This window comes from Maniola jurtina, chromosome 21 (assembly GCF_905333055.1).
Source record: "Maniola jurtina chromosome 21, ilManJurt1.1, whole genome shotgun sequence".
In the NCBI taxonomy this organism is placed as follows: Eukaryota; Metazoa; Arthropoda; class Insecta; order Lepidoptera; family Nymphalidae; genus Maniola; species Maniola jurtina.
Window position 1 is genome coordinate 5,129,238 of NC_060049.1, and position 12,123 is coordinate 5,141,360.

Below are 12,123 nucleotides of genomic sequence, written 5' to 3' on the forward strand. Positions count from 1 at the left end.
TGCGAGAGGGACTTGCGCACGAAGGGTTTCGTACCATCGCACAAGAAATATCACTTCTTAATTTTTTTTAATTTTCACGGCGGCTATTTCGAAATTTTTATTATTTGTTGTTACAGCGACAATAAAAAGTGTAATTTAAAAATTTATATCACCCCCGACAAGTGAAGGTTACAGTAACTAGAAAAGAGCTGATAACTTTCAAACAAAAAAAAAAAACTAAATTAAAATCGGTTCATTCGTTTAGGAGCTAGGTACGATGCCACAAACAGATACACAGATACACACGTCATACTTATAACGCCCCTTTTGGGTCGGGGGTTAAAAATACATTTTCTGTGAAAATTTCAACTCTCTACCTATCATCTACGGTTTATGAGATACTGCCTGCTGACAGACAGACGGAAGGACAGCGGAGTTTTAGTCTTCGGGTACAGAACCCTCAAAAAATCAAATTTAGAAAAAACTTAATTATCGTAATGAATACAATGCTGGTTTATTATAAAGCGTTATTTTAAATGTCGTGAGAATGTGGTACGCCCGATTTGTTCACGCATGCCCATGTGTAAGCCTTGGCCACTCGAGTTCATATTAACGGATGTCACAATGCTATGATTTAGATTCCTCCAATTAACTGTGACGAATCATATATCTATCTATCCTACGTCGTAGAACGTAACTAAACTACCTAGTGTAACCAACAATTGCTTGATGTCCATACTATAATATTATAAATGCAAAAGTGTGTTTGTCTGTCTGTTTGCTACCTTTTCACGGTCCAACAGTTTAACCGATTCTGACGAAATTTGGTACAGAGTTAGCTTATATCCCGGGGACGGACATGGGCTACTTTTAATCCCGGAAAGTCAAACAGTTCCCACGGGATTCTTAAAAACCGAAATCCACGCGGACGAAGTCGCGGGTATCCTCTAGTAAAGATATAAGTTAGCCCTCGACTGCAATCTCACGTAATGGTAAATGGTAAGTGATGATGCAAAGCGGGCTAACTTTCTAAGCGGCTTTTCAGGAATTTGTTGATCAATAACCCTTGAATAACCCCATGTTGTAATCTAATGGGAACACCGCAGAAGGGTACCGCATAGTTATCACAGGATGCAAAACATAGTTTAATTTCAATAGGCATCTATCTCTGTCTATTTTTCTTTTATGTTGAGAAAATAATCGCTGCACGTGTCCAACCTGTGTCTGAAACAATTAGCATGACGCTTATTTAAGGCATGGGGGAACGGCAAAATATTAATCACGTTAAAAATCATGTATACCAAAAATGTAAGCAAGATTTGGTCTGATTTATAACACTTCAGCGTGATTAAACACATGTTCAGTAATCAGTCGGCCGGTAATTTATAATTTTATACACGCTCAGGCTAAAAAGCTTTTAGCCTTTATTCTATAAACTCTCAGAGTCCAGCGTGGTTTTCATCGCTGTCACAGCGACGAAATGAAACATTGTTTTATCTATTTGATGTTTGATTAGTAGTTTCATTCTTCGTCATACCAAATTGCAGTTTTAACCATACTTAGATTATTATTATAAACCCATATTAACCAGGCTTTAAATTTTTACAAGACATACATACCACCGATTTTTTGATTGTGTCGGCGATTTCAGCTTCCCTATTCGAGTTTGCGGTCATATTTTAGTCAAAATTTGAAACAATGATTAAAGTCATTTACAATAGGTACCATTTGTACTCTTTGTTTGTCAATTGTTGAATTTGTAAGATAAATAATTGATGTTAATGGTGATGATAATTACGTAAACTTAAAAGTAAAGCGTCAAGGGTTTCAAACGCGCTTTGGTCTAAGAATCTACTGTCGCTTACTGTTGTCCATTAGTAAAAGTGACGGCAAGAGTTTAGACGGTAATGAGAAGAGTTTGCACTCTTTTCTAGAGTCTACATCCTATACCAATCTTAGTTATGTTACGCCGTCTAACTCGTCGATGGAAACAGCGTTATACGGAATAGCCCCGGCTGTACATAACCAATAGATTAACCCGTTACCCGTAATCATAACACCGTGCCCACATGGTCTCTAGAATTTAAATCGTCACGAGCGAGGAATTAGGAAGTCAGTCAGTCAGTCTCGCCGCGTATACCGAGGCGCGCTTTCGCGTCTTAAATTAAACTAGTATCGTAAGTGCCCGTTTAGTGTATTGTGCGTAGGTGAAATTTAGTGTAAAAATAATTCTTGTTAGTGTTTTAAAGTGATATCACGGGGGATGTATCTTGGATTGATTTAATGTAAGTTCTGATACTTGAAAAATATCTTAATAGGTATATTCTTCATGAAATAAAACTACATGAGCATGAAATAATCATTAGAAAGCAAGAAATGAGATGAAAAGAATCATTATAGGATTTGACAGATTTCATCAACTCAAGTCATCTCCGGTCCTCTACTAGCATTTATAATAAACTAGATGATGTCCGCGACTTCGTCCACGTGGATTTAGATTTTTGAAAATCCCGTGGAACTCTTTGATTTTCCGGGACAAAAAGTCCCGGCCTATTGTCAATTTACGGGACGGGACCTTTATACCCATATTTCATATGAATCAGTTTAACGGACAGTTTTTACCAGAACTTACCAAAAACCAAAATCGGTTTAACACTGTTGGGCCGTGAAAAGCTAGCAAACAGACAGACAGACACACTCACATTTATAATATTAGTATAGATTAAATCTATTAAAATTGCAAAAATGTATTTATGCTATTTATAAATATCTTGCATAAAATTTCAATCATGGCGTCTTATGAAGTATTGCCATCGTAAAAATCTAAAAAAAAAAGCTATAAAATAATCAAACAATAAGAATATAGCCATGTCAAGGGCTCAATAACCCAATTTCGAAGTTTCGCAATTTCCCATATGTTTGATACATCGAACAATGTGGCAAAGAATTTAGAGTTAGAAACAGATGGTGCATGTTTGTACCAGTATTTATTTATCTTTAGATCTTTAGACAGAGCCATTAAAAAATTCAGACTGGCTCGTCGGATTTTTTTTGCAGATTACCGTGTATTGTCTGAGTATGTCACTTAAATGATACATTTCCAACAAGTAATTTAAAAAGTTTACAAAAAACTCCTGACTGCGGTTTGCAGCCCATCTTAAAGTGCATGAATTGCCATTTTGATTTTTAGGAATTTAATGTACCCAATGACACTCACGCCATCAAGAGTGACGTATCTAACGACGACGTATTATTTATCAAAATCGGTTGAGCCGTTGATAATTTCGTCTTTGTAGAATAAAATGTATCCACGCCACGCCTTTGCTCGCCGCTACTTTTAAGTCGTGCTATGTAGGTCAGTATTTAAATTTATGTAAAGACGGCCCTTCGTAGTTATTAGATGTACCTAAAGATAATCCATAAACACTTACGGCACTATAACGGTCTGCAAATGTACGTGTTTGTTTTGCGTAAATGTGTATGGTACACTTGTATATTTGAATACACAAGATTCAATAATAATTAACCTCCGACCCAAAAGAGGGGTGTTATAAGTTTGACGTGTGTATCTATGTATCTGTTTGTGGCATCGTAGCTCCTAAACTAATGAACCGATTTTAATTTAATTTTCTTTTGTTTGAAATTATAATTATATTGAAGTTATAATCTAAGAAAATCGGTTCAGCCGTTTGAAAGTTATCAGCTCTTTTCTAGTTACTGTAACCTTCACTTGTCGGGGATGTTATAAATTTTTAATTTACACTTGTTTATGGACTGATCTAGACTTTGATAGTAAATAGACTCTATATCAATGGATCTAGAAAACTATTTTCTCGAACAGTAACAGTTTATACCATGTAACTCTAAGTAATTTAATTTAAGTACTAATTAGTAATATGTTGTTGACGTAGTGGGTAGCACATACAGTATGACTGTATTATTCTAATGTAGGTACCTATTATTTTTAAGCACCGCGTGCTACCGTTTGACCGTTACCGTTACCGTTCCAAAAAATTTTTTTAATAAAAACAGACTCAAACAATAGTCGTCTGTCGAGAGTCTGAGAAAGTGAATTTTGAAACAAATGAGATTTTGCCCAAGCTTTTATTAATTAACTAAATTTGTGAAATAAATTTTCATTTTCATTTTCAACTTGCTGTGTTCGTATCTGGTCAATCTTGAAACTGAATTTTAGACCAGCCCCCCCAACCGATTGAGCTGGGAGCACTTATCTATGTAACTTCGGTGACAATACAATAATATGGTGTCATAGTTGTCTCATAATAAAATATGGAACCGGAAGGTTATCATACTCAACGTTTTAACATAATTCTTCATGATTGGGCTGGCTGGATTTGTCTCAACTGTGAACTGGTAACATGTCCTATCTTAAAATTTTTATGATTTTATCATACCTAACTCCAAAAATTTAAAGGTGCCTGTATCATATTAATAAATAATTGGGATGAACTAAAAACTCCATAAGTACGTGAATTATAACGTGCCTACCTATAAAAAGCTAGCAACAGCATAATAATATTCTCTTGTAATATTTTGCCTCATACAAAAAGCGGTGAACCTTTTAGCTCGGATAACTTAAACGGTCATCATAAAACGATCCTTCAACGCATAAAGCAAGGCATTGCAGTTTATTCTGTATTCAAGTTGCGTGTACTTTACTCTAATCCAGATTTGACGTGCTTCCTGTTTTTCCACCTAACGGTCAACGTTTTGCTTGCTGCATGTATTAGGGGAGTCGTATCATTATCACTGAAACACAAAGACATAGGGTACCTAAAAACCTTTACACGAGTGTAAATTAAAAATTTATAACATCCCCGACAAGTGAAGGTTACAGTAACTAGAAAAGAGCTGATAACTTTCAAACGGCTGAACCGATTTTCTTTAGATTATAACTTCAAATTAATTATAATTTCAAACAAAAGAAAATTAAATTAAAATCGGTTCATTAGTTTAGGAGCTACGATGCCACAAACAGATACACAGATACACACGTCAAACTTATAACACCCCACTTTTTGGGTCGGGGGTTAAAAAGAGCTTGAATAGAGGTAACTTAATGTCAAGGCCCTACTTTACTTTGTTGATCTAAGATTTTAGTTGACAAAATATTGTCTTATACTTTCTTGCCAATTCTGAGCAAATGGTTACTCTTTGCCATCTAAACGTTACAAATCTACGGAAATAGGATAACATTAGGATATTTGGCGATCCGCCAGCCGCTGTATTGAGGTGAGTACGTTGCCTACACAGTATGAACTAGTTGGAATTTGGTTTGATTTATGTAGTTACTAGCTGATGCCCGCGACTTCGTTCCCGTGGATATATGTTTTTAAAAATCCCGTGGGAACTCATTGATTTTCTGGGATAACACTCTCGATCAAGCCACCTTTCAAACCAAAAAAAAACTAAATTAAAACCGGTTCATTAGTTTTGGAGCTACGATGCCACAGACATACACAGATACACACGTCAAACTTATAACACCCCTCTTTTTGGGTCGGGGATTAAAAAGACCGCGGGCTGATTCGCTAACTCAGTGTCTGATGCTGAATGATAGCCACAGTTTTTTTGACATTGGTTGGATCTACATTGCTGCTTCATTGAGTGACATAAAAATAGTGTTTCGTAGAAAACCGTCAATGGATTAAAAATAAATGTCAAATTAGCTCGGTGGCTATCATACAGTGTTGGACACTGAATCAGCGAATTAGTAGGATGAACTGGACGAATAACAGTGTGAATTTCGAAATAATCGTAATGCCGAATCATTCTGGGCCAGAATTACTTCATCGTTACTGTCCAGATGTGCTGGATAATGTTACTGTAATGGTATGTTTATTGCTATATGTAGGCCAGTGGAACTCAGAGATATTTACACGTTGGAGTTACAAACCATTATTTGGTGTACTAATTTGCTTTATTTCGGTCTGTCTCCCAATTTTCCGTATTGAAGGCGACACTAGGTAATGCCCGCGACTTCGTCCGCGTGAATTCAAGTTTTTAAAAATCGCGTGGAAACTCTATTTTATCTTCCGGGATAAAAGTATTCCATTTTCGTCTCCAGGTCTATTTTTGTTCTATGTCAACATCAATATCGGTTAAAATGATAGATCGTATAAATCTAGCAGACAGACAGACAGACAGACTTTCGCTTTTATAGTATTAGTATGGATACAATCTTGTGGTTCTCCTTCCCCGCATTTACCATACTTACTTTGTGTCTCAAATTACTTTTTTATAATTTATGCTAAGACCGTGACCAGCACGCTGATTCGCTAACTTAGTGTTCGACAATGAATGATAGGCACCGTGCTCATTTGATATTGGTTGGTTCTACATTGCTACTTGACTAAGTGATAATAAAATGATTTTTCGTAGAAAACCTTCAATGGAATAAAAATGAGCTCGGTGGCTATCATTCACTGTTGAACACTGAGTTAGCGAATCACCCCGCAGGTTGGTTGCGACTTGCGACAGACATTAGATAAAATAACTCTGGGCAATAACAAAGGGAATCTCTGCGCATCGCTACTTTCTCTCTCTCTTTTTCTCTTTCTCTAATAATTCGGTAAATCACCCACTGCGCAGGTTCAACATCCAGCTTCAATCATAATAACTGAAAATAAACTTTTAGATAGTTAATAATGTAGGCGTTCAACACTTGCCTATCCCATTATCTCTCATCGGAATGAGTTAAGAGGAATTCTATGAGCGGGGTATAATGTCTAACAAGCTATTATGTAGAAAATTGTCCATTCAGTGACCGGCTGCTACCAATTTAGACTTCATCCGCGGCTCGATATTAAATTACTTGGACCGCTTGGGTTATCTAGTCGGTCCAAGTCTGGAGAGACAGCGAAAAACTTTGATTCAAAAAAAAATACTTCAATTTGTTTTAGTTTTATGGTTTGTGAATCGGCAATCTAAATATTTACTTAGGACCTCCTCTCTCTCGTCTCTCTTTATCTCTCTTTCATACGCCATAGGAAAGTAATTTCGTTTAACTAAATTCGTTGGGTCTTCTACATTCAGATATCACTATGATAAAAACATTGAACCGATGTTTTTATCTGGACCGATATAAACGTACAAGAAATAACTTTTTAAATTTTAGTGGTAGCTCTATTGGAATTTTTATTATTTTGTTGTTGTAGAAGCAATAGAAATACACACTCTGTGATCATCTTTCTTTCGGTTTACGAGATACGGACAGACAGACGGACGGATGCACAGCGGATTCTTAGTAATAGGGCCCTATTGGCACCCTTCGGGTACGGAAGCCTAACAATTATCATCATAGTAGAGATTTATCGTGAGTTCTACCTTTCCGAAATCAAAGTCGAAATTATTCGATGGAGTTTGGCAAAATTGCACCCAGCACAGATGCATTTTCCGTTTTATCTCTTTTAGACCACAAATAGTCGTCAATTGTTCTTCGCAATCGTTGAAATACGCAATTACGCAATTGCGGGCACTTATCTCGGCTCTGTAACGATCCTGAGGTCTACTGAAAATAGACCCTCCGTTTTCATCATCATTCTATTTTTAAATTACTAACTTGCCGATAAAATTGTCCTGCATAAGGAGTTTTCTGTTCTTTATAACTATCTCAATGGTTTGTTTTAAAAATCGTTTATTAAACGTCTGTTATATTTTATTAAAACAACACAGTGATTGGCTTTAAACTGGATATAGAATAGAAATAGAAAAATTTCTTTTACAAAACCCTTCAAGCTTTTACTTTTGAATCGTCAAATAAGTCGACACTGGTTTGAAATTACCTTAGTACTAAGAAGAACCAACAAGAAACTCGGCGGTCAAGGAATTAAATTAAAGCTTTGGTTTTCTTTGAATTGTGGACTAAATCTTGCTATATTTTAGGTAGTTTTCAAATAGCATTTTTTATAGGTAACTAGCTGATGCCCGCGACTTCGTTCGCGTGGATGTAGGTTTTTTAAAATTCCCGTGGGAACTCCTTGATTTTCCGGGATAAAAAGTAGCCTATGTGCTAATTCATGGTATAATCTATCTCCATTCTAAATTTCAGCCCAATCCGTCCAGTAGTTTTTGCGTGAAGGAGTAACAAACATACACACACACACACACACACACACACACATACAAACTTTCTCCTTGTGTGATAGTTATCATTTTTCACATTAAAAACTTTATTCGCAACATGCGGGTAACGCAACAAGTCATACGTATTTTGGCGGATTTCCTCCTATTGCTAAACATTTTATTTCCTTGTTTTCCCTGTGCTTTAAGTATAATTATATAAATAGAAAGGATGACATGTTGTCAATAATTGTGATTAATTAGTCCACCTTTACATGTGTATCATCATTGCGTAGCCCTTAAACGCCAATTTGTCTGCAGCCCACCCCTCCCAAGAAGCCTCCCAGAAGGAATCTGTCAGTGTCCCCCACCCACGTCAATTCACCATCTTCCGGCTACAGCTATGAGCTGAGAGCTCATGCTCGGAGTCAGGATGACCTCGACGAGATACAGGTAGGTCTGAACTCTGAACCCAGCTTCATACTTGGACCTTTGACACCTTTTTTTACAGCAGGGAAAATTCTCATGGACACCTACTGGGCAGAGCCGGACTCTTACTGGCCGTAATGATACCTACCACCTATGATAGGAGCTAGGATCTCAAATCGTATCTTAGGCGCCATCTCCACGGATGAAAGAATCGGGGCGATAGTGTCGCCGTGCCACCAGATTTGATACAACTCTTATAGACCAAATTCCGGGCGATACTACGAGAGTCGACTACTCGTAGGTCGGACTCGTTGCGATTCTCTCGCCCGTAGAGCAGGTGCTTTTTTCTAGCTTTACACAGATTAGCCAATGTTAGGTTTGTAGTTATTTATAAGTTAGGGAGAGCCAAGTACGCAGTTTCCCGCCCTTTTCAGATGGCTCCTTTCACTTGACTTTATTTTGTGACCTCAAATCAGGCAGCTGATTCGCTAACTCAGATTTCAACTCTGAATGAGCCACCGAGCTCATTTGACATATTTTGTTGGTTCTACATTGCTGCTTCACTGTGTAAAAATACTAAATACGTGCCTATGTCAGTGATATCAATATATTATTACTGAACTTAATTTTCCTTAATGAAATTAGCACTGGAATTTAACTGGTTTGAGCCACCAGTCTCTTCGGAGGCGTGGGTTTGGATCCCACCGCTGCCACATGTAGTAAAACAAGGCAGGGCGACCAACAACTAATTTATTATCAAAATACCCTCAAGTACATTACAATAATAATTACACTACAAAGTTTTGGGTCATTTTTAGTTGTTTTCTGGTATAGGTACCTCTACCTACCTATCCAGGAAACGACTACAAAGTCATATCATATACTCAAAATTTTCACTAGGTCTTTTCGTTCCTTTCATTGACTTGAAAAGTTAGAATTCAGATAAAAGAAAGATAGGCTTTGGTACTTGGTACATATCCAATGTACCAGGAACTTTACTTTCTAATTTGTCAGTATTATACAACATCGTCTCTTTGTTACAGGATGCTAAACATTACCTCAAACACGGCAGATCAGTCGACCAATACGTCGACAGCAAACTGTCCTACTCAGAATACGAAGAGAATCACAACTCCACCAGAGCAATCCCAGTGCCAAACCCTCGACCGAGCTTGAAAAACCGCACACAACCCGTAGCGATCACGGCTATGTACGAAAATGTTGTTATAAAGGAGCAGAACCCTCGCAGAAAGTTGAGAAGGAACACCTTTGGTCCCCAGCACGAGAACTTCGAAGCGAGAATGGCAGACAAGAGAGTCAGAAAGTACTCCAACCAAGAAAGGTCTTCCATGGAAAGTTTACTCGACGATCAGTCGATGAACAGTCCAAGCGAATGTGAGCGGTATTCCTCAGGGTCGAGGGTGGATATTCCGTTGTCGCCAACGCACTATGAGCAGCCTCCTACTCCCGACCATCCGCCTCCTTCAGCGAAACAGGCGGAGAACAGCATACATGAAAGGATCAGGCCGTTGAGTCAGGTTAGTCCTGATTGAAGATTTTGTATGCGCACGCTATTCTTAATTTTTATCATAAGAGCTCGAGCACAATGTGAGCGACACATAATATCTCCACGGCTTTTGCAACTCTTTGATGGTGAAAAAGCTGCGTTGTACCTTCTGATTATGGTTTGGCTACTGATCACACATTTCAAGACTAGCCGCACGTGGTTCTCAAAGTAGACTAACTTAAGAGCGACGCAGTCACATTTAGAATTCCAAGTAAAGTCGGGTCAATTTTTACCGGTCAGCAACCAGCTGAGCTGATCAGCAAAATGCATGGCGTTTCGTTCAAGTTCTAACACCACGCAAGTCAAAATTAACAACTTTATAGGGGAGCAAAAAACTTGCTATTTCCAGAGGTTTGGGTTGTTATGGATACCGTCAATTGCTTTTTAAGGTTCCGTACCTCAAAAGAAAAAAGGGACCCTTATAGGACCACTTTGTCTGTCTGTCCGTCTGTCGTATCTGTCAAGAAAACCTATAGGGTACTTCCCGTTGACGTTCTTTGCGTGCGGCTTCGCTGTAATGTGCGATCACCATAAGGCCTCTTCCATACACGTGCGAAATTCCAACCAGATAATACTGACGAGAAAATGGGTCAGTTCGTCTCGAAATACCGAGTTTGTGTCAGAATTAAAATTCACGTGGTTTTATGTAGCTAGTAGGTATCTACTAGTACTAAGAATAGATATTCAAACAGCACATTGCCAGAATTTCGGGCGTGTTTTGGAGAGGTCAAATTTTTGTCACAAATTGTGCATGACTGCTAATAAATCATTAATTACTATTCATTTAAAAATGTTTAATTTATAAAGTCATATATTTACTTGTAGTAAAAAAAAGAACAACATGGGGATACCATTTTCATTATCAACAACGAAATTTAACTCAAATAAGTCATTCGCTTTGAACTAATATTGTTTTTAGACTTCTGATTATCCTAGAGTTATTATTTACCTTTAGCTAAGTGTCCTACCGAAGGTGATTCCTGGCCAAAGCCGAAGTTTCGATAAGTTTTTTTTGTTTAAAAAAAAATATTAGCCATGCTAAGCAAGACTAATATTCCCCTTTCCCCTCCAATTAAGCGTAATGCTTGTGCCAGGAGTGGGTACGACAATAGTTCAACGGGTGGGGTTTGAACCGACGACCTTTCGGAATTCAGTCCGCTCCTCAACCGTTGAGCTATTGAGGCTTTATTTTTATTGTTGTCTTATTGACCACTGCTCTCCGCGCGTTTCCTCATCCTTTTCGGTCTCGTGCGTACGTAAAGTTCGTTCAATTTCGGCGCTTGCTACAAACTTTCGGCTGTGGTCAAAACTTCGGCCCACTACAACCGAACCAAAGATTTGGCTGAAGCCGAACCTTTCGGTCGGACCCTACTTACGTAAGCCATATTGCATGTGCATGCTAGTTTAAAACCCCATTTTTTTTTGACCCCATTCCAATTTATTTTTGTATTTCTGTACATTTCAGCTAATAATGGAGGTTGTCGAAGAGATTAGAATTCGAAAGAAATCGCAGGGAGATGTTGTTAATAGTTGATCGTTTTAATCAGAATAATGCCTCTTCCACACATTAGCAAAATCCCGAGCGTTGACCAGACTTTTTGCAAGGCCATAATAATGTTATTGAATTGGAAATCATAGAATTCAGAACAGGTATAGAACTGGTACGTGATCGTAGTTTGTCGCCGCACAGATGTCTGATGAAATATTAGTGCTTTTTATTCTAAAATCCGAGTTGCATAGCGTTATATTGCTTTTGGATGCTATGTGCTTTTGAATTTTTTCTGTATCTGATGTTTAAAATGGCAACACGCTGCTGTTCCGGTATTAAAAACGGAAGACACCATTAAAAGGTACACAAATCGCTACTCGCAAAAACGTTTAAGCGACGCGTTATGCACTATGGATGCATGGACATTCTTACCACAAACCAATAATGAAATCGTTCTTCAAGTGAAAAAACCTAACTTCACAACGTCTCAAGCGCCCCCGCTGTGCAAAGTGAGTCGCTTACGCATTTCTCTGAAAAAAAATATCTCTGCAATTAGCTGGTCCATATTTCTGCGCGA

At 37.9% G+C, this 12,123-nt stretch overlaps 1 protein-coding gene across 5 annotated transcripts in view; it reads left to right on the forward strand.

Annotated features, from left to right (window-relative positions):
- The window catches only part of LOC123876461 (ankyrin repeat and sterile alpha motif domain-containing protein 1B-like), a 118,962-nt gene that overhangs the window by 28,158 nt on the left and 78,681 nt on the right, over positions 1 to 12,123 (forward strand). For 4 of the 5 annotated variants that reach the window (XM_045922732.1, XM_045922733.1, XM_045922735.1 and 1 more), the window contains exons 9-10: positions 8,383 to 8,514; positions 9,534 to 10,028. In XM_045922732.1, the coding sequence (XP_045778688.1) occupies positions 8,383 to 8,514; positions 9,534 to 10,028 (627 nt within the window). The remainder of the gene's footprint in view (positions 1 to 8,382; positions 8,515 to 9,533; positions 10,029 to 12,123) is intronic. The other variant, XM_045922734.1, reaches the window with a different exon arrangement.